Here is a 23,631-nt window from a genome sequence, read left to right on the forward strand (position 1 = left end):
GAGCTTGATGTTTGGTTTATCCCGGTTTCGGTTTCATCCGACCAGATTTTGACTCCGACGTTCTTGCTTTCCCCTCCAGTAAGAACGGTTGGCTTTTGTCTCCAGCGGCGTGCTTATCCTTCTGGTGGTCGTCCGGCTTGTGACTCCGATGTCTGCGCATGTTCTCTCGGTGTTGGATATTCGGCTTGGTCGTCTGCGTCGCGCTCTCCACGAAGGCGACGGCGGATTTTCACTAGGTTTTTTCCCGGCTTTGTTTGATCTACTTCTCCTCTCTGTTCAATTGATTCTCGGTCCATCCTCCAATGAAATTCGGAGGTTTTTGGATTGATTGTGTTTCAATTGAACCCCTTCTATGAAGCGTAGATCTGTTTGACGTTTATGTCTTCTCTCGGTTGTTGTTCATTGTCTTTGGTTATGCTCTCGATTTCGGTCGATTGATGCTTTCCTATAATCAGAGTACTGACGTTGAAGGCTTAGGCGTTGTGGATTATGGTGTCTCCATCTTCCATTAAAGTGGTCGTCGGAATTCTTTAGACGGGTTCCTGTTCCGGTATGTTCCGGTGGATCGCCGATTAAGCTTCCGGCGGTGGCTTTCCAATCGGTGAAGGTGGTGGAGGCTTTGGTTGGCACGTATCCCTTGATACCTTCGTTTCAACACGTCGCCAAGTCTCGTCATCAGGTTTTCCCTTGGGCTCTTTTGTCTCTTGGGCCTTTGTTGAAGTCCGTTGTTGTTGCCCGTGTTTTCTTTTAGCCCGTTGGTTGGGCCTTTGTCTCTTTGTGTTAGGCTTGGTCCAGTTGGACCTTGACCCATTAATAAAAAATTTAGATGGAAAAAAAAAAAGCTCGTCCTTTCTGTGTAGGCAAATAAATGCAACACATGAAACACGACTATGTTCGACGCTCGAGCAAAGCATCGAGGAAGAGAGGACCAAAGTAAGCGACAAACTATAAAAAATAAAGTAAGTTCATAGGTTGAATAAAATAAGTTTATATGAACAAAATACAAGTAAACTAAAGTGAATATGGTTCTATAGTTGCTATAAGTATAATTATATCCTCTTTTTAACCACAGGAAGAAAATTTTCTATAGATTCTATAAATTTTAGTATATGATTTGATTTACACTAAAATAATATTATGGATCCGGAACTTTTTCCCACATCCATATATTTTACTCAAAATTACAAAACTACCAATAATTTCTGAAATAATTATATTTTATTAGATAACAATCAAGCTGACATGAGATTTCCATATTTCATGAGAGGACAAGGAAATAATTACGTCAACTGTCCACGTTTCTAGTCATAACATTCAGACCAAACATCTCTTAGAAACCGTGACTTTAAGACCATGCTTCATGTGGAGAATGATAGAAGGAGCTGGCTCGACTTTGTGCCCTTCAACGACCTTAATATTATAGTTTTGTATGATTTTCACAGCCACTGTCTTCATTTGCATCATAGCCACTTCTTTCCCTAGACAAGTTCTTGGACCTGCGTTAAATGATAAGAACTTATAAGATGGCTCATGCACTGACGTTCCATTCTCAGTAATCCATCTCTCCGGTTTAAATTCCAATGCATCCTCTCCCCAAACCGACTTCATTCTCCCTAATGAATAGAGACAGAACAAAATCTTTGAGCCGGCATCGACTTTGTGTCCGCTTGGAAGAACGTCGGTTTTAGTTGGAGACTTGTGTTGGAAGGGAACAGGTGGATAGAGCCTTAGGGCTTCACAAATTGCACCATGTAAATAAACTAACTTCTTCAGCTCCTGGGGATTGAATGAACCATAATCATCAGTCTTGGTTCTTGGAGATATATTTTTGTTGATTTCTTGAAGAATCTTGGTTATTGCTTCTTCGTTCTTACATAGAAGCCAGAAGAACCAAGTGAGTGCTGAGCCTGTGGTGTCTCTACCCGCTAACATGAAGCTCAAGACCGTGTCCCTAAGGAACCTGTCATCATTAGGATTCAACAACTTGTACTTGGTCGTGTCCACATTCAAGTAAGACGTCAGCAAATCTTTAGAACCAATATTATTAGTCCCACGGCTTATCTCATCTCTCTTGGAAGATATGCACTTAAAGCAAGCACGGTCCAGAATGTTGTGAGCTCTTTTCAGCTTCAACTCATCTCCAAGCCCAAACAATCTTTGCATCTTCCACACCATCTCCGGCTTGACATGTCTGTAGAAAATAGCTTCCTCGGCATCGTCTAAAGCTCTTGCGAATTCTATTTCTGGCATCCCAACCGAGAGACAACCTGGATCATACCCGGTCGCTAAAACAAAGGTAGTGTCGAACGTGAATCTTTGGAAAATATCTTCCAAGTCCACAACGAGTTTCTCTTTAGCAACATGGTCAAGAAGTGGAACAAGCCCTTTCTCTAGCTTACTCAAGCTTGTAGCTATTGAAAAGCTTTGAAACTCTGGATTCATCATCATGCTTTGAGCTGATTTCCTCAGATCCTTCCACAGCTCTGAATCTACGTTGAAAATCCCATCTCCCAAAACGTCGAATAGCTTCTTGAACTCGGCCCCTTTAGGGTAGTTAGAGAAGTTTGAGCTCATAATGTGGTGGATATTAGCAGGATCGACAGTGAACAACATGTCAAGGCCCCCTAAAAAGGGGCCTTTGAAAAGATAGTTTAAGTTCCCATGCTCAAGAACCTCGGTTATAAAGTCATAAACACGAGGGATCTCAAGGATCAAACCGGGAAGCATACCAAGGAACGGCCAGTTTGTGAGAAAGGAGGGGTGAGGTTTCTTGCTGATCAAGAAAATTTGAAAGATGAGGAAACAAAAGAAAGCAATTGAGATATCAAGTAAACTTACCAAAGCCATTATGGAGAAATTTTAAAATAGAGATATCACACTAAAGGGGAAGGTTGAGATAAAAGGATGAATATGTTGGAGATAAGATACCACATTCAAAATATGAAAGGGACTTAAATAAAATATAAAGGATTTGAGACAGGGACTTAAATAAAACAGCCATCTACTAACCGCCAGCAGAATAAATGTCAGTGTCTCAGCAATCATAACACGAGAGAACTTACTTATCTTTAACGTGATTATGTCCTCTTTTGTTTGTTTGGTATTGTAGCTTTATGCATGTCAAATCTTTCGAAAACCAATGGTCCAGTGCATGCGACGTATTCTATAATTGTTAAGTAAAAGACAACTTCCACCTGCGTTTGTCTAACCAATATGAGCTTTGTATATTAATAATTGTTAATTTTGTTTGGTAATTTTAAAAAAATTATGTACATAAATTGTTTGTATATATATGGGAGCTTTGTATATATATATATACTAGGTGTTTTGCCCGTATATGCAGGCATAATCATCTTACGAATACTTATTATTTTATATCTTACTAATTTAAAAAACGGTATTATAAAACTCTAATTGGTGAACATATTGAAGGCAAAAAAATTATGGTGAATTCTTTGTTCCTCAAAATTTATACTAGTTATATTGAAATTTTAGTCAAATTATTGAAAGGTAGATTCCATTTTTTTCTTCTAAATTCCCCGTGGAGGAATGAATTTATAAGAAAATGTTTTCCTATGCAATTTTGATAAGGAACAAATTGAACAAAAAATCATTTTTTTTTTCAATTCCTCAAATGAAATTTTATTTTTTATTTTTTATTTTGTTCATTTTTCCATTCTTCTAGTGGTCACCAACTGAACCTTTAGTGTTTCACGGATTAAACTTAAATTGGTTTAAGGTAAAAGAAATAAAATTTGTTTTGAACTCAGTCACAAGTTAAGTTATTATTTATGATTTTAAACAGTTAAATCAAACATCAAATTATTTATATATGTCAAAAAAACGTTCATCAAACTATATACTTATTATTGTGTTAAAAGTTTTAAAACACTCGTATATTAGAAATAGTTTAGAAAATACCTTTATATAAATATTTTTGTTTGACTAATATTTAATTATAAATTGTTTTATATCTTAGTTTTTTAACTTTATAATAAAAAAATATTATTTTCAGATAGCAAAACAATATATTCTTAATTTTTAAATATATTTTCATAATTTTATTATATTAGCTTATAATTAATTATTTAATATAACATATAAATTTAATATTATTGAAATAAAATACGTGTTTTATTATATATAAAATTGGAAAATTGCTAAAAATACCATTTTTAAAGTACCACTTTTCATGTTTACACTAACCACTTTTACCATCATCTTTAATGAAGGATAAAATACATTTATAATCTTTTGATTAACTTTGACAAAAAAAACATATGGTTAACTAATCAAAACTTAAAACATCAACTCTAAACCCTAAAACATGAAACATCAACTCTAAACCCTAAACCTTCAAATCTAAATCCTAAAACATCATCTCTAAACCCTAAACGTAAACCCTAAACTCTAAATCTGAACTTAAAACATCAATTTTAAACCCTCAATCATCAACTCTAAACCCTAAACCCTGAAACATGAACTCTAAACCCTAAACCCCGAAACATCAACTATAAACCCTAAACCCTAAACCTTCAAATCTAAACCCTAAGACATCAACTCTAAACTCTAAACGTAAATCCTAAACCCCATATTTTTCTGAAATTCGAACCTAAACCCTAAAACATTAAACCTTCAAATCTAAACCCTAAAACATCAATTCTAGTTTTAGGGTTTAGGATTTAGGATTTAGAGTTTAGGGTTTAGGGTTTAGGGCTTAGAGTTGATGTTTTAGGGTTTAGACTTAATTTTTTAGGGTTTAGGATTTAGAGTTTACTTTTAGGGTTTAGGGTTTAGTGTTGATAGTTTAGGGTTTAGTGTTGATGGTTTAGGGTTTAGAGTTTAGAGTTGAAGTTTAGGGTTTAGGGTTTAAAGCTGATGTTTTAGGGTTTAGAGCTGAAGGTTTAGGGTTTAGGGTTTAGAGTTGATGTTTTGAGGTTTAGGGTTTAGAGTTCATGTTTCAGGGTTTACGGTTCGTATTTAAAAAAAATAGGGTTTAAGATTGATGGTTTAGGGTTTAGAGTTGAGGTTTAGGGTCTGGGGTTTAAATTTTGAAATAGTATAATTTGAAAAAAAAACTTTAAAAAAATTATTTATCTATTATATATAAAGAATAATGGCATAAAAGTATTTTGCTACTCACTGAATAAGTTATTTTTGAAAATGTTCTTTTATTGATGATAAAAATGAAAAGTGGTAGTTTGAAAGTGGTAAACATGTAATTTTCCATTACCGTTTTTAGCACGTAATTTTTATTGTAAATTACATTAAATCATAACTTTTATCACTCAGTTATCATACTACATCTCGCTAATGGAAACCTTAGACGATTTTACAAATCCATGTTCAAACGAATAGTTAGTTAAAAAAAGTTTTTAACCGTTAGCACTGAAGCATCATCTTTCAATATTAATACGAAAATATGTTTTTCAATTCAATACGGGAACACAAGGAAGTTAGTTCGCTTTAACGGAAGAAATTGTATGTAATGACAATATTGCCGCTTTCACAATGTTAGTTGTGAGCTACAAGAAAAAAGAAATCAGGTGTCCATAGAATTCGACTAAATCTGTGCCGTTTGTAACAATTGATCTAAAAGGAACAATAATTGAGCTGTTGGGACCGTGTAGGTGGTGGTGATTGATGCTACTGATGTGTAGTGTACCGACTTTTGAGTTATTATCTACTTTGGCATATTCACGGATAGTTTTTTGTGTCTTATATGTCTCCACGCCTCCTCCATACATTTTCTTTTCTCAAAACTTTATTAAGTACAAATTAACATTATGAGAAAATAATGTTATATTAGCATAGTTTCAATGTGACAATCATCGTATCTTATATATTTACTTTCAACGTTTATGATTAATTGACAATTATCGAATAATTTATCATTTATATATTGGTATTTAAAGATTCTCTTAGTTTTTATGTGTGATTGCTAACATTTTCAGCTATTTAATGTAAAAACTATACAAATCTGTTGGCTTCCAGAACATTTTGAAAGAGAAATACTAATACAATATCTAAACAATAAATAGAAAATAAGAAAGTAAAATTTTAAAACATTGAGAAATTATGATGACAAATTTTTATGTATGAGTAGTTCAAATTTTTTAAAATATTACATTTTAATTAATAATTGATTTTTTGAAATGTATAAATAATATTTTTAGCTCGAAATAATCTAACTAAATCTTAGCAGTGGCATGTTTAGCCCAGTACCAAGACTGGCGTGGCCCATAGTTGTGGCTGGACATTTCATTTCATATGTCGATGGGTCTGGTATTGCTAGCTAATTTGATTTTCTTAAATGTGATTAATTGGTTTGCGATATTTTTTATACAGAATGTTAAGTTGCGTATGTTGGTCCATATATACTTCTCTAAATGATAACGATATAAGAAATTGTTTACAAAAAAAACGATATAAGAAATCCCAGGGAATCATTTAATCACAGAAATGAAAGAATCACAGCTACGGTTTCACCCAAACGAATACGGTCACGAGCATATAGTAGTTTTCCCATACCAATACAAATCCATTATATATTAATCGAGGAACATTTCAAAATAACCTCAATTTTGTATTAATTAAAAGAGGTCTTAATGCATATGTGGCACTCAATTAGGTAGTCAATTACATTCAATTGAAAAATAAGTAGGTCCACATTCGATTTTTATATGTTGTTAGATACATAAGTTGGTCAAACTATATGATATAATGATATGATATGATATTTTCTTTCCTTAAATAAAACCTACGGAATTACCATAAATGACTAATATATATATGATAATTAATGAGTTTAATAATAAAGATTTGATAACAATGTATATCTCCTCCATCATTTTTTGTTTAATTTTATATTATTAAAATAAATTAAACAATCAAATTAGCTATAAAAATAAAATTTAGATTTTTTCGTATATGTTATATTTTGAATTTTTAAAAACGACAATAAATGACTAAAACTATTAAAATTATTATGTTAAAAATTAATGATCAATTGGTTTAACATTTTTATTATAAGAAGATACACATGATTTTAAAACCATATGAGTAAAAAATATCATTTAATAATAAAATAAATAAATATATATATATATATATATATATTAAACACTATATACCATAAGATTACATAAATATTTTAATATTAAAACTTTCACTGAATTTTCAAGAACATTTATAAATTATAAATTTATTAAAGATTTCAGATTGAAAATTTTGTTATCGATGATTTAAATATTTTGTTATAAAACGATATGAACGATCATAGAACTGTATGATTATAAATTCTTATTTAATAAATAACTATACAAAATATACTATTCCTAGAAAAATAGGTTGGTTCATCTTAACTTATATTACACTTTTTATTAAACTAACTATCGAATTGATAAATAACGTACCAAAAAATATTTTGCACTTTCCTTAAATAAAAGCTACGAAATTACCTAATATGATTAACGTATATGTGAAAATTAATTATAATGAATAATAAATATTTGATAACAACTTTTGTATCTTAGTTCTTTTTTTAATTTTATATTATTAAAATATATTTAAAAATCACATTAAATATATAATAAAAACATTTATAATTTTTCTTATATGTTATATTATGAATTTTTCAAAACGTCTATAAATTATTAGAAATTTGAATATCCCCACTCTGAAAATTTTGTGATCAATAGATTATTTTTTTTGTCATAATAAGTTACAAATGATCATAAAATTGTATTAATATGAACTTTTATTTAATATTATAAGAAGATACACATTATTTTAAAACCATATGAGTAAAAAATATCATTTAATAATAAAACATATATATTTATATATATATATATAGATTATACTATATACCATAAGATTACATAAATATTTTAATATTAAAACTTTCAATGAATTTTCAAAAACATTTATAAATTATAAACTTATTAAAGATTTCACATTGAAATTTTTGTTATCGATTATTTAAATATTCAGTTATAAAATGATATGAATGATCATAGAACTGTATGATTATAAATTTTCATTTAATAAATGACTATATAAAATATAATATTCTTAGAAAAATAGGTTGGTCCATCTTGACTTACATTATATTTTTTATTAAACTAACTATCTAATTGATAAATAATCTACCAAAATTTTTTTTGCACTTTCCTTAATTAGAAGCTACGAAATTACCTAATATGATTAACGTATATATGAAAATTAATTATTATGAATAATAAATATTTGATAACAATTTTTGTGTCTTAGTTCTTTTTTTTTAATTTTATATTATTGAAAGATATTAAAAAATCACATTAAATATATAATAAAAACATTTATATTTTTTCTTATATTTTATATTTGAATTTTTCAAAATGTCTATATATTATTAGAAATTTGAATATTCCCACTCTGAAAATTTTGTGATCAATAGATTATTTTTTTGTTATAATAAGTTACAAATGATCATAAAATATAACGCATATGAATTTTTATTTAATAAATATTCAAACTAAATAATATATATATATAAACACTAATGATTTAAAGCAACAAGATTGGCTGATCAATTTAGTCGTCCAGTTGAAATCTTTCAAAAGTATGTGAAAGACTAAAGTCAAAGTAAATATTGATTTAAAATAGTAGTTATATTTTACTAACCAAATACCGAAAAAAACCAAACCGAACCGAAACTAATCCGATATCCGGGTTGAACACCCGTAATCCAAATGAAGCCAAACTATTGTTTCATTCTCCAAAATATAATAAAAATAATAACTTAATCCCGCGCAAGGCGCGGATCTTATCCTAGTTTGAAGTAAACCTCAAAACTTAATCCTCTAGAGATTTAACGTTTTAAACGCACACAAAAAAAAAATTAATCCTCTAGAGAAATTAGATATCTTTGCTACATAATGGATTGGTTTTCATTTTGACCTCCAATTACAACTACATAATCTTAAACCAGTGGGTTCAATAATACTTCGTTGATGTCGATTAGAAAAGGACATGGTGTAGCTGCACTCTTCAAAAAGAATGAAAAGTTCATATTAAAATCTTGAAAATATTTTTAAGCAATGAATTTTATGTGGATTGATTTTTTTTAAATACTATAATTCAATAATATTCCTATTTGGAGGTTATAAATTCTCGATCCCAAAATTTTTAATTTTTAAAATGTTATGTGATTGATTCAGTTTTCCAGTTTAATAAAACAAAATAAGTTTTATACATTTGTATAAACTTTGTGAAAGAAAGAAAATTTAACAAACAAACAAAAAAATTGAATTCGAAAGTGACATGAAACGGTACAATACCAGTTTAGATAAGTTAGCAGCTAGCACATTCTTCTTTGGATCTCCTCGGTTGACTAGCTTAGAACATGATTATTGGAGGGTTTTTAGGGTGGAGTTTTTAGCGGAATATAAAAATATAAGAACATGTCTCTTAACTTTTAACTAAAAAAGCTAAGAACCGGTTCTTAAATAAGAGTTTTAAGAGCTGGTTCTTAACCTTTTTAGTTAAAAGTTAAGAGACTGATTGTTATATTCCGCTATAAGAACCCTCCAATAATCATGCTCTAATTTATTGGGGGAACCCATTTAGGGGTTCTTAGTAATTTTTAAAGTAGTAAAGTGAAGTTAAATTTTTTTGTTAAGAGACCTTTAATTTTAATGCTTTATTGGTAGGTTCTTAATTAGAGGTTTTAAAAAAAAAAAAATTATTACAAGTTATAGATTGAAACCTCACCAGCAACAACAAAGATCAAAAGACACTCACAGCTCAAATCCCAATAGAGATCAGATCATTACAAGTTAACAACTTCATACCAAAACAAGAAAGAAAAGCTTGCACTTCAGAATATATTATAATCTCAGACCAAAAGAGAAGCAAGAAGTTAGCAACTCAGAACATTACAACAAGGAAAGCTATCTTAACACTCGGACACGACCCTAAAAAAGCTTGCAACTGAGACCAAAAGAAGAGAACAGAAGGGCTACAGAGGAAACAGATTATACTGTTTGTATTCATCAGTTCGTACCATATTACACACACAACAAGTAACTGGTTCCACATTATAATGTGTGATGATATCACTATGTGAAGCTATCAGGTTTCTAACATGGTTTTACAGATACACTGCATCTATTTTTATGAAATGTACATACCTGCAAACAGCAAGTCCACCGAAGAGCTTGTAACGGAGAGACTCAGCCTGAGCAATGGCACAGAGATCTCTGTTGGCAACCTTCTCAACGTAAAGCTCAACACTGTCTTGAGGAAACCTGAATCTCTTCTCCACAAGAGATGTCAACTCCCTGATTCTCCTTCCCTTCTCACCTACAACATCCAATGAAACAAATTTAACAAAAAGCCCCAAGCTTTTTATTCTAAAGGAAGTTTAGATTTTATAGAGAGTTGTTGCTCAGTGGAGACATGGACCAATCTGGCCCATACCGTGGCTTCAAACAGAGGATCACAATCTGGTCCATACCGTGGTTAAAAACCAATCAGATCATTTTTCTTCTACAAATTAACTGAACCAAAAAGATCACATGCCTACGGTTTTAGGACCACATCCTTTGGAGATAAGCTTCAACCTTTCAGCTTCTGTCACGGATGGTCGACTCACATCCAGCAATAATCATAAAAAAAGAATTTCGAAATCATCATCTCTCATAGTTTATAAGAATCTCAGTGAAAGATTCAAACACATAATTGAATGATTCAAACACATAATCAAAGGATTCAAACACAAAAACAAAACAATAAAGCTTTACCTTTCGATTCAGCATGCGATTTTCTTCGTCCGGGAGCACCTGAGAGAGGGGAGATAGAGAAACCAAAGGGTCTCGACTTTTCTTTCTTCGTAGGGAACGTTTTTTTGTTTCCTTCTCAAAATCTCTGGCCAATACAATTAGAACAGGTGTTTCTAAGACACGGTTGTTCTAGCCCTTATTTAAGCAACGTCCTTTCTCTTAATTACTATTTTTTTTTTTTAAATCCTAATTTTACTAAGACACCTACCTCAGGAGCTCCCTATAAACATGCTCTTAGTGTGGTTTCTTCTCTTGACATTATCATTTAGCAACCAACTACCTCTTCAATTCCCACGGTCCCACCTATCTTTTTGTCTGCAAAGACTGAATTCAGATTATGTGAAAAATGTATTTTGTCTTCGAAGCCTCATCTGTTAAAAAACCTGTGAATATTCTTACTTTTATGTAAATTTAAATTGAAAGAAAGGGGAAAAAATTGGAACTAAAGTACCAAACCAAAAGATTCATCTCAGAAATATCTGTGATCGAGCTGGTAAAAAAATCTCCAAGGTTAATTTGTACTTAAATGTATGAATATGATTTAACAACTCAAAAGAAATACACCCATACCCCATACGTAATATTATGAAATGATAAGCAGTAAATGACATAAGATATGTTTAGAAAACAGTGGTAAGCACTAAGCAATTGGCACAAGCACAGCTTGTCTTGATATCTAAACAACTTATTTAGAAAACCGATAAAATCAAATCTTAGCTACACGAACTTTGAGACCATGTTGCATGCGAAGAAGAACAGAAGGAACTGGTTCGGTTTTGTGCCCTTCAACGACCTGAATCTCATAGTTTTGTATGATGTTCACAGCCACTGTCTTCATCTGCAAGAACGTTAACTTTTTCCCCAAGCAAGTTCTTGGACCAGCGTTAAACGCCAAAAACTTATACGAAGGTTCATGTTTCAGCCTCCCACTGGCTGAAATCCATCTCTCTGGTCTGAACTCTTCTGCGTCATCTCCCCATACAGATTTCATCCTCCCCAATGCATAAGTTGAGATGACTATCTTCCAATTCTCATCGACTTTATGCCCACTTGGAAGCACGTCTGGCTTTGCCGGTGACTTGTGGTTAAAAGGGACTGGTGAATATAGCCTTAGCGTCTCACACACGGCACCGTGTAGATACACGAGTTTGTCTAAATCCGCAGGATCGAACTTTGGCATCTTCTTGTTAATCTCTTGTCGGATCTTGGTCATTGCTTCAGGGTTTCTTGAGAGGAGCCAGAAAAACCAAGTGAGAGCCGAGGCGGTTGTGTCTCGTCCCGCGATCAAGAAACCTAAAATAGTATCTCTGAGAAATTTATCGTTACTTGTTTTCAAGTGCTTATACTTTACCGTGTCTAGAGTCATGTAATATGTTAATACATCTGTCACCTCTCCTTTTGTGTCATAACTTTTGATATCTTCCTTTTTAGCCGATATGATCTTCTCGAGCAGTTCATCGAAAACCGCGAGGACTCTTCTCAACCTCTTCTCTACTCCAACACCAAACCTATATTGTAGCTTCCACAAGAAAGCTGGCTTGACATGTCTATAGAAAATTGCATCTGAAACTCCATCCACAGCGCCACCGAAATCAACTTTAGGCATTTCAATGGAGAGACATTTTAGGTCATACCCGGTCATCAAAATGGTGGACGTGTCGAACAAGAATCTCTGGAACACATCTTGCAAGTCGACAAGGATGTTTTTCTCAACAGCGTTATCAAGGATAGGAACAAGCCCTTGATTTATTTTGCTCACGCTTGTACTCACCCAAAGCCTTTGAAAGTCTTGACGGCTAAAAATGGCATGAGACGAGTTCCTCATGTCCTCCCACATACCCGAGTCGATGTTGAAAATGGCATCTCCGATGACTTCAAATATCTTCTTAAACTCCATTCCTTTAGGGTAGTTAACGAAATTTGAGCTTAGGATGTAGTGGATATTCACCGGATCAACAGTGAGCAATATGTCAGTTCCACTTAGCCATGGTCCTTTGAAGCAAAACGTCATTCCGGTGGCCTCAAGGAGCTCGGTGATCCAGTCGTAGATACGATGGACTTGGAGGAGCAGACCCGGAAGCATCCCAAGAACCGACCAGTTCGTGGGCAAAGGCTTGTGAGTTTGCTTGTAAAGCAAGAGACAACGGAAGACAAGGAAGAAAATGAATGCTATGAAAATATCAAGAAAGCCTATGATCATCGCCATTATAGACTTGTCACAAAATGATTTTTTTTTTTCTTATGAGTTAGTAAATCATGCAAGAACTTCGTTGCTATATATAACACGGAGAAATTAATTATATGCACATGTATTTAGTTTTGAGGATGCATTGGTACGTGTGACAACAGTAAATCATTTGATCAACTAGTTATTGTTACCAGTTTTATACTCAATATGCACGTGAAAGATCCTCCCATTACAGACGTGTCACAAAAGCGTTTCTCCCACAAAGAAAAATGATTTTTCTAATGAACGAGTAATTCATACAAGAACTTGTATGATATATAGAACATGTAAGAAATTAATTATATACACATGAATTAATTTTGTGGTTGCATTGGTATGTGTAGCAACATTAAATCATTTGATCAATTAGTTATCGTTTCCAATTTTAAAAGATGCATGCAAACGATCGTCATCAGATCAAAAACAAGCTAAATGCATATGTAGATGCAAAACCCTACATGCTTCATAAATGTAAAACCCTTCCAAGTTCAGACTAAAGATTGAGTTGTCATCAAATCTGAAAGAAGTTCAATAATCGAAAAATCCATCCAATATATCACACTCAACGCAATTATTTAAATGCATTTTAATTAATTAAAAAGATTAAGCAATTTTATTACTTTGGAATAAATTCGAATTGAATAGGATGGGTGGTACAGTGATTAAATTTTCAGGATTAAGGGGTTTATTGATAAAACAAAAACTATTGGGGGATTAAGTGTAGAATTCAACAGTAGAGTCTAGAGAAGTGAACTCTTTTCAGTTAACTTATATTTACACAAAAGACACTGTAAAAATATAAACTCTCGTAAATGCTCCCTTGAGATTGTCTCTTGAGAATAATGAGTTCCATCGGAGTATCTGCCCTCTCTTCTCCGGCTAAATTCCACCGCCGCCGGGAAAAAGCACAGACTTTTACTCCGACCCACTTCCTTAATCCAAATGGGTTTCAATCTCCGTGGAGAAAGACTCGACCTTTGGCTCCCAAACTCTCCCAATCCCTCAATTTCGCTTCGCCCTCTTCACATCTCCCTCTCATACGCTCCTCGACGCCTCCTTCTTCCAAGGACTTCGTTCAGATTCTAGCGAGAAAAGCTGCGATCTTTATCGTCGGGTCGTTTGTCTTCCTAGGGCTCTGTTCTTCGAAGCCTGCTTTATCGCTGCCCACTGCGACTGCGAGCTCTCAATCGGAGCTAGAGGACGAGGAAATGTTCGAGAAGGTTCTGGAGAGTGAGCCGGAGAACATGGAGGCGATGAAGGCTGTTTTGTATAAGAAGATGAGGAGAGGGAAACCTGAAGACGCCGTCAAGTACGTTGAGAAGCTGATTAAGTTAGAGCCTCGTGAAGTTGAGTGGAAGCTTCTAGAAGCGCTTTGCTATGAGACGATGGAGCAGTTGAGCAAAGCCAAGAGGTTGTTTAAGGATATTCTCAGAGATAACCCTCTTCTGATCAGAGCTTTGCACGTATGTGTTTTTCTCTCCTTTAGGATAAATTGTGTTTCTTTTTGGTTTGTCGGTAATAGAATTTGTATTGTCTTATTCCCTTGCAGGGTCTGGCTATGGTAATGCACAAGTCTCATGACTCATCTGTCTTTGATATGCTGAATGAAGCTATGGAAGTTGCTCGGCAAGGAAACCGAGTGACCGAGGAGAGAAACATTCAAGTCTTGATCGGCCAAATGCATATTGTGAAGGTAAGCAGTTTTTGAACGATGTAGAGGGAATAATGGATATGTACTACTTATGTGAGATTGGTTTGAAACCTCAGGGCCAATTTGAAGAAGCTCTAAAGATATTTCAACAGATGGTGAATGATAACCCTCGAGATTTTCGACCGTATCTTTGCCAGGTAATTTTTATTCATGAGGAAAATGAATATTTATTGACTCATCTCTCAGCTATATTGTGTATACTGCCACTTAGAGGAAGTTGCTGGTAATTTTTTTCAGGGGATAGTGTATAGCTTAATGGATAAAAAGGAGGAAGCAGATCAACAGTTTGAGATCTATTGGAGTCTTGTACCTGAAGAATTCCCACAAAAGGGGTTTCTTGACGATGTTGCGTTGGCTGCTCAAGCCAAATCCCGAGAACGACTTCAGAACACTTTCAAAGCTAAGTTTACTCACGGGAAGTAAATCAACGGCTGGTTATCTTCTTAAAGCTTCATCAGTTAAATATCATTTGCTTTATAAAGAGAATTTTCAGGTATAAAATGTCCATGGCTGCTTATGGAACCATGGAGAAGGCAGTTTTTGTTTTTGATTTTTCTCCTTCTAGATTCGCGTGTAGTTATAATCAGACATGAGAGTTTGTAACTTTCTTTCTTCAGTGTTAATCTCTCTGGTGTGCGTTTATTGATTCATCTCTTCCACTCTTCCACCAGTATCTACTTAGAGCATCTTCAAAACGAAACTCTATTTTGAAGTTTTCAAAACTTTATATTTAAAATTTAAATGTGTTTTTTTCCAAAAGCAAAACTTCAAACTCGAGTTCAAAACTATTTATATTTTATAACTTAAAAACTATTTATATTTTATAATATGGTCTTTATATTTGTCATAACTAATTTGAATTCATAAAATTTTTATAAATAACTAGTACATATATAAACATATTACAACAATATTAATAAATAAATATTCTATTAAAACATAAAAATATTAAATAAAAATAATTTAATTAATATTAAACTTCAAACAAAATACCATATTATTCCATAAAATGATTTTCGTAATGCATATATGATCTATTAGTGCATTTCAAAGTAAAAATGGATCTCTTCATTTTTACTTTGTAGATTACGAGCTAAAAGTTGTTGAAATCATATGATATTGATACTTGTAAATACATTAAATCAGAACAAGAAAGTAAAAGAGAAACATAAAATATTGCTAAAAGACTACTTTTTTCGATGATATTAATACTCGTGAAAATTCGATATGAACAAGAAAGAACTTTAAGAAAAAGATGTCAAAAATAACAACAACAACCATCTTTAGTTACACAAAAAAATTTGGACAATATTTGAAAAGTTTGAAGGTTCCGGATCAAACTTACCTGATTATTAGTGTTGTTGTAATATTTAAATTTGTGTAATAGTTATGTCTTCATGTAATTTTTTAAAATCTTTTAGTTAAATTTCTTTTGTATATTATTATTATCTAAATCTAGTTTAAAATATTTTAAAGTTTTATTTAATTTTATATGTAAAATTTAAAATCTGTAAACAAAATTTAGAATATTTATGAGATATTATTTTTTTAAGGATTAAAATAATAAACGAGAAAATATTTACAAATCATAAAGGTGATGTGTGATTGTAGGGACCAAAATGCAAATAAAAATATGAAACTTCAAATTTGAAGTTTTGAGTAGTGAAACTTCAAATATAGAATTTTACTTCTCAAAACTTCATATTTGAAGTTATAGAGTGTCTTTTGGAGATCGGCGAGATTCCTAGTTCTAATACCCTAAGACGGCAATAACCTAGTTGAGTCGCAGCTCAAATAACAAAAAGGGAAATATGCCTAATTGCTCGAACTGTTAAACCAAAAAACCCCTGACTTTAAAAGAAAAAAAAAACAAAATGTACATTTCACAAGAAAATGATAACGGGCTTTAACACTAGAAGCTCATTTCCTCTTTGTTGGCCTAGTGACTCCTTTAAGGGCCCATTTGGATTCGGAAAGAGACAACGTAGTTACAAAAAAAATAGGTAGCACATAACTTGACTTCCTGGCCGTGAACTTGGAAAAAGTTATTTTCGGACCCCACAAAGAATAATGGCAAACATAAGTAATAATAACGAATGACTTTTATGGTAAGATCGTTTTTTATTATTCATATAATTTTACCCTAAATTCTGTCATATTGAGATGGGACCCCCATTTGCATATCACGAAACTATATTTATGCCAAAATTAACTCAGAATCAAGTTTTTGATTGGTGTAGTTATATCCAATGATTTGATGGTCCCTCCATGTTAGGGTTTCGAGTTTCACTTGATTGTGGTTTAATTAGTGTTCAGTTCTTTTTCATGTGTTGACGTTTGTCACTGATGTTTTTGTTTCTCTTTTTACCCCCCTCCCCAAGTGTATATATGTTAATAATTTGAAGAAACTTATCGATCCCCCGATGTATAATGATTATATTTTAACATGACGTAAGTGGATCTACTCAAAGAGCAGGCAAAATTTGATAATACGAATAGATGAAAACTAGGAACAGACGGTATATATAGTGTTCGAATGGAGGGGTGGGACAAGTGCAGTTCTCCTGCACATGCAGTTCTCCTGCACATGCAGTTCTCCCGCACATGCAGTTCTCCCGCACTGCATTCACCATTCACTATTTTCTGTTTGTAAAAGCAGTTCAAGCGGGAGATCTGCATGCAGTTCAATATTTTTTGTCTTTTTGTGAAAAAAACAACAGATCCGCATGCAGATTTAATCTACCAACATTTGGTAGTGTTGATCTGTTTTTTTTTGTCAATAAATAACTTTGTTACAACACATAACTTTAAAAATATATTTATCTACTTTTATGAATACAATATTTTTATTTTATTTTACTTACAACTTTAACAATACAAAATTATCATTCTCAACTTATTATTTTTTGTCATATAATATTTAATTTTTATAAATAAGAAAATAAAAGAAGTATAAGTATCTTATAAAACATTTACAGGCATTTCGGCCGATCCTATAACATCTAAGATATTTATTTAGATATCTAAGTGTCATTTTTATTGTTTTAATATATGATATATAGTTTTGAACTGATTTTGTCATTCATAAGTTACAATATTATTTGATATGGTTTTCTCCTGCATGATCCACTTGATCTGCACTTATCCTGCTTGATATGCACTTGTCCTGCTTGATCTGCATGATCTGCTTGATCTGTCCTGCTTGAACTGCTTTTACCATTCGAAGCCATAGATGTCTACATTTTGATTACTTCGATAAGTTAGGACAAATAATTTTGGTTTTGGTCCTTTAGTAGTTTAAATACGTCAATGTTCTTCGGGCATCTCCAACCACTAACACCATTTTAGTGTCAAAACTATACTATTTTGGTGTAATTTTAACACTAAAACCAAGGTCTTTTCCAATCATATTACTAAACTTCACACTAAAACTATTTTATAATATTATATGTATTAAATTTTTTATTTATCATTTATTTAATTGTATGTTTTAATAATAAAATAAGTAAATAGTGTTTTATTGGGATGAATAGTATTTTAGTGTGGTGAATAGTGTCACACCAAATTTGGTGTCAAATTTTAGTGTTGCACTAAAATAGAATGATTTTTGCAGTTCCATTGGAGAAGATTTGGCGTAAAAATCATATTAAAATAATGTTTTGCAGTTAGGTTGGAGATATATAACGCGGGTTTTCTAGAATTATCAACGAATATTTTCCGATAGAAATGAAATGTTAATTAAGGTTTTATGGGTGGATATGACAAAAGAAAATGCAGAGAGAGAGAGGAGAGCTAGAGATGAATAAGCAAAGGGAATAATTCTAGATGGGTCGGCAGGGATAAAGTGACAGAGGAGGGACATTACAAGACAGCTTTGGCTGGTCGGATCAATATAATGTTTGTCAAATTATTAGAGATACGTGGGCCGTAAGATATGTATCTTACGGACCAAGACTGTGAAGCCCGTGAAACCCATGAAGACCTTCAAGACTAAAAGGAAAGACTTGAAGAACAAGTTACTCTCAATATATTCTAGCATATTTATATTAAGTGTTTAGGAAAATTATCATTATCTAGTGTTAACATTATGTTAATGTTACCACTATATATATGCATATTGTATTATCTTATTAAACACAACACAATAATAATCATATTCTATTCTACTTTACATGGTATCAGAGCATTCGATTCTTAGGGATCTAAAATAAAACTTCCGCAAGTTTTAAGCTTTTGATCATGCTTATCATCGGTGGTGTTGACGATGAAAGAGATGATGGTGCCGAAGACGATCCAGATGATGATGAGGTGAAGCAACATAAGTTTGAGTTTGTGTTCACGTGATCAAGTTCCATAAAGTCAATGGGGTTTGTTGGATTTTAGTTTTATATTCCAGTGGTTTTTTTTTCTTTTTTTTTGGTTTTTTTTATTTGTATGATTATTTCTTGGTTTTAGTCGGGTGAGTGCAAGAGAATACGAGGGTTTTAGTAATGCTAAGGGTTTATGATTTCACATGGGTTATTTTTGTTAGAGATTTTCTATAGTTTAGAATTTCTCAGAGTTTATGTCGTATTGTTTTCTCATAGTTTGAGATTTTATTGGTTATAGTTTAACCATTACGGGGGAGTTCTAGTAGAACGCTCATGTTTTTTGGTCTGTTTTAGTCCGATTATGGACTGTCCAAGTTAAGGACGATTGTTCGTGGAGTTGCAGTTGCGTCCACGGGATGTATTTCCATTGTCAAGACCAAAGAAGAGCTGAAGTTTTCATCCCTCCTTGTCTAAGTTGAAGTTTATTCCCGAAGGAATCTACTGATTTGTTTTCCTCGACATAGTGTCCACGACATACGTGGTCTGCTTTGTGATTGCAGATTTGCGTGTTGCATCCCACGTTTGTCGTGCGGGGGAGTATTAGAGATACGTGGGCCGTAAGATATGTATCTTACGGACCAAGACTGTGAAGCCCGTGAAACCCATGAAGACCTTCAAGACTAAAAGGAAAGACTTGAAGAACAAGTTACTCTCAATATATTCTAGCATATTTATATTAAGTGTTTAGGAAAATTATCATTATCTAGTGTTAACATTATGTTAATGTTACCACTATATATATGCATATTGTATTATCTTATTAAACACAACACAATAATAATCATATTCTATTCTACTTTACACAAATTATCACACTAACAGACGCAGAGTCCGGCCCGCTTGGTGTCATCATTTCTCTTCATCCCCCACTTTATCATCTCTTTCCAATTACTAGAAAAGTATTCTTCTTCTTGTAATGTTGTAACGTTGCCTTTTTAGTGGGTTTCACTAGTTGTGCCCCTAACCCGAAGTCAACTTTACATGTTACAAAATTTGTTTAGAAAGTCAATGAGATAAATGCATTTGAGATTTGATAAAGGCGTCTCACTCTAGCTAGTTTGAATGAGCTAAACTGAATTGTGTTTTTGGCTATTGATCGAAATCGTTAGCTGGTTTAAGTTAGGTTTAAATTAATATATATAGTTGATCCGACAACCTCTTTACTAGTTGATATTAAACATAAATATGACACTTTACTCATATCTTGTTCATAATAGATTGTGACTGTTCTTTCAAACTCGTTTATAAACCACCGATCAAATTGGTAATTAACGATTTCGATAAACATCCTCACAAGTGTTGTTTGCCTATCTGGTACAATATTCCGGTTACACAAATCTAGAGGATCAGTCTTGATCGGACCCGACTAGACTAGTCATAGTTACAGCCATAGTTAGATATACTATTTGAAATGAAACTACCATTGTACAGAGATCACTGAAAATGTAATTATTGAAGGGATAAAGAGAGATGAAGAAAGGTGATGGATGTGAAAAAAAAATAATGTAAAATTTAAACACATTCGAACGAACACACACACAAGCAAGTTAAATAAATGAGAAAAAAAGGAAAAAAAAAAAACGGAATGATCACTTTCGCCAACCCACACTCCAGTCTCTTCCCCACTTCTGTAGTCCCATTAATCAGATTCATATTATTAATTTTTCTCAAACAAAAATTTACCCTTTTCCTCTTTTTGGCCAGATGAATAGAAATGAATCATAAAATATTAAACCAGATACACGAACGTTACGAGTTACGTGTATGTTCGTTATACTATTAATCCACGGACCAGCGGTCACAGTGACGTGTTTCTTACGACAGCAATAAGATTATAAGAACATTTTCTAACTCATTAACAGTATATTATAAGTTCTGGTTTCAGATATTTTTCTTTCTTTTTCACTTTTGAGTTTTTTTAGATACTTAACAAAAAAAATGTGATGGGGAGTGTTTAACTACACAAAATTTTGGTTTTTAACTCTCTCTCTCTCTCTCTCTCTCACCCCCTATTTTCAAAATATTATAGATATGATAATGTTTTGCGGATATTTTCAATTTATTTTAATCTGAAAAATAACAAGAAGAATGCATGTATTACTTGGAATATAGAAAATTATTGTTATGTTATAGCTAGCTTTTTCTGAAACAATGTTATAAATTATTCGGAAGGACAGTATATAGTTCACATATGCCGGGCAAATTCCAGCTCATAATATTCTTAAAGCAAAGGTCATATTTTGTTTAATGGTTATATGAAACAAAAGAGTTTAAAATGGATAAAGGAATGAACTAAGAAGTGCTCTAATGTATAAATTATAAATATAAATTATAAAACGTGCATTACTTTCGGTAGGGGTGTCAAAATGGGTCATGACCCATGGGTTGACCCAACCCAAATTGATCCATTAACCCAAATGAACTGTTTATTTTTGATCCAATGGGTTAGTGTGTTAACAAGTTAATGGATTAATGGGTTAATGGATAAACAAGTTAATGGGTTAACAAGTTAAATAGGTCTATTGGGTTGGGTCAAATCTGACCCATTTAGTTTTTAATTAAGAAAATCTGTTTTAATGAAAACATAAAACTTGTGTTACAAAAAAAAAAATGAAAACAAAAGACGTCATCGTCTCTTCCAAACCCACGATTTCAATTTCAGTAAAGATCTGATTGTGTTCAATCCTTTGTTCGGTGATTAGGCTGTTGGGTTGTTCGATCTTGATTCAACTCTGAAGCGTCAATTTCTAAAGGTTTGCAGTGGCATCACCTTTGCTCTTGATTCAATTCAATAGATTCGTTCTCCAATATCTGATTGTTTTTTTTTTTTGGGTTTCTGATATACCAGAGCAGCGGCATCACCCACAAAGGATCATCGACCAGAGCAGCAGCTAAACCTCCATAAGCAGTGTCATATCCATCACATTCCGGATCTTATCAGAGCCAACAGCTGGTAACAGGTTCTTATAATGCTTAGCCCTCGTTTTCCATTTGCTATTGTCGCGTTTAAACATCAGAGATCCTTTCAGGAGTTTAGTGCAATCTCTCTGGCCACTTGGGAGGGTACGCATCAGGGTCCGAGCTCGCTAAGGCTTTCTTCGATCATAGAGACAATGCTGAGTTGCTTGGCCCTTGTTTTGTTTTGAGTTGCTTGGCCCTTTTTTTGTTCTCTTCTTATCAGGTTAGCTTTCTTGGTCCTAAAGATACTTTCTTGTTGATGCTAAAATTTGCTTTCTTGTTTATGTTTGTGTTACTAGTCTCTGAGTGGACAGCCCAGACAGAGCCTTTCCTGGGATATATCTGGTATACTTCTCGTGCAACCCTCTCGCAGTTGACAACGTGAAGGTACAATCTTATATAAGCTTTATAAGACAACATGCCCACATAAGACAACATGTTTCACTTGTTCAACCAAAGCTTTCTCTGAAACCCTGAACCTCCCACAAGAACTGATCTTCACCCAAGAGATCAGTTTCTCACTCTCAAAATCTAACCAAGTGATTCATACGTTAAAAGGGTTCAAAGAGACGACTTCACTTACCAGACAGTAACTCCGCCCAAACCTGCCCTTTCTTGAAGCTTCTAGGCATCTTCACCTTCGGTTTCTTTCTCTTTAACACTGATTGCATTTCAGCTAAAGTCATCATCTCTTCATCCAACCTCTCAGGTGCATTCAAAGCTTCTGCTTCCTCCTCTCTCATCTCCCCTGCCTCGCTCTCTCTTCTCAAGCTCTCACCACCTTCACAATCTAACGATCGAAGTTTCTTTATCTTCAGGAGCCTCTTTGTTGTTTCTTGAAGAGAGACAGTGCACCCAGAAGCTGAGTATATGCCTTGTAAGTTTTGAAACTTGTTTGATTTAAACTACTTTTCCTTAGTATATGCTGCATCTTTTGCTGACCCCTAATGTTTCTTGTGCGCATGAGTCTTGATCATCACAAGTTAAAGGGACCTTATTTAAATTTTATTGTTGATTAGAGTAACCCTCTCCTGCATAACGTTTATGTATTCCCTTGCTATCGCAGAGTGCTTCATAACAACGCTTTATATGACTCAATACCCTTTTTTTTCAAAACTGAAGCTTGATATTGATGAATAATGAAACTTTTTTTATCGTTATAAGCTTTGGATTCATCATTTTTTCTCTCTATGTTTAAGTGTTTATGTTTTTATCATGTTGCTTCTTTGTTTCTTAAAATTTATTATAAAGATGTTGGGTTGATGGGTCAACCATTAACCCATCTGACCCATTTAATTTAATGGGTCATGGATCAACTCAACCCATTAATAAAAGGGTTGGGTTGACCCATGACCCATTAACAGTCAACCCATTTGGGTTATGGGTTGAGTTGACCCATTTGATCCATTTTGACACCCCTAACTTTCAGCTATACGAATATATGCGTGCCGCGTGTGGTTACTAGTTAACCTAAGACACAAGTATTTTTTTTTAAACCCGTTAAACAGGAAATTTCGATTTGAATAAAAGTTCTCTAGT

General features: G+C 33.1%; 3 protein-coding genes and 1 long non-coding RNA gene across 9 annotated transcripts; 2 read left to right on the top strand and 2 right to left on the bottom strand.

The window, feature by feature from the left end:
* Positions 1–1,196: 1,196 nt before the first annotated feature.
* LOC106407022 (alkane hydroxylase MAH1-like) lies at positions 1,197–6,675 on the bottom strand. The gene has a single exon (XM_048763459.1). It carries the CDS (start codon positions 2,845–2,847, stop codon positions 1,315–1,317), a length of 1,533 nt encoding a protein of 510 aa, XP_048619416.1. The 5' UTR covers positions 2,848–6,675; the 3' UTR covers positions 1,197–1,314.
* A 3,170-nt stretch (positions 6,676–9,845) lies between these two features.
* LOC106407364 (alkane hydroxylase MAH1-like) lies at positions 9,846–13,094 on the bottom strand. 2 transcript variants are annotated; one of them, XM_048763460.1, is made up of 2 exons: positions 10,788–13,094; positions 9,846–10,347 (listed from the first exon to the last, which is right to left on the bottom strand). In XM_048763460.1, the coding sequence occupies exon 1, from the start codon at positions 13,030–13,032 to the stop codon at positions 11,533–11,535; it is 1,500 nt and encodes a 499-aa protein (XP_048619417.1). In that variant the 5' UTR covers positions 13,033–13,094; the 3' UTR covers positions 9,846–10,347; positions 10,788–11,532. The 2 variants fall into 2 exon arrangements, with proteins under 2 accessions (XP_048619417.1, XP_048619418.1); XM_048763461.1 differs by having other exon boundaries at positions 10,502–13,094.
* A 752-nt stretch (positions 13,095–13,846) lies between these two features.
* Positions 13,847–15,414, top strand: LOC106411241 (protein SLOW GREEN 1, chloroplastic). Of its 2 annotated transcripts, none has more exons than XM_022707018.2 (4): positions 13,847–14,516; positions 14,603–14,746; positions 14,821–14,901; positions 14,976–15,414. In XM_022707018.2, the coding sequence occupies exons 1-4, from the start codon at positions 13,896–13,898 to the stop codon at positions 15,006–15,008; spliced, it is 879 nt and encodes a 292-aa protein (XP_022562739.1). In that variant the 5' UTR covers positions 13,847–13,895; the 3' UTR covers positions 15,009–15,414. The 2 variants fall into 2 exon arrangements, with proteins under 2 accessions (XP_022562739.1, XP_013707411.1); XM_013851957.2 differs by having other exon boundaries at positions 15,002–15,414.
* Positions 15,415–21,274: 5,860 nt separating this feature from the next.
* On the top strand, positions 21,275–23,190 carry LOC106408631. 4 transcript variants are annotated; one of them, XR_002659749.2, is made up of 6 exons: positions 21,292–21,887; positions 21,983–22,087; positions 22,164–22,315; positions 22,392–22,479; positions 22,651–22,801; positions 22,911–23,190. It is a non-coding gene; the product is annotated as an uncharacterized LOC106408631 (long non-coding RNA). The 4 variants fall into 4 exon arrangements; XR_007326396.1 differs by having other exon boundaries at positions 21,275–21,887; positions 21,983–22,094; positions 22,392–22,801; XR_007326395.1 differs by having other exon boundaries at positions 21,283–21,887; positions 22,392–22,801.
* The last annotated feature ends 441 nt before the right edge of the window (positions 23,191–23,631 follow it).

This window comes from Brassica napus, chromosome C7, assembly GCF_020379485.1.
Source record: "Brassica napus cultivar Da-Ae chromosome C7, Da-Ae, whole genome shotgun sequence".
Taxonomy (NCBI): Eukaryota; Viridiplantae; Streptophyta; class Magnoliopsida; order Brassicales; family Brassicaceae; genus Brassica; species Brassica napus.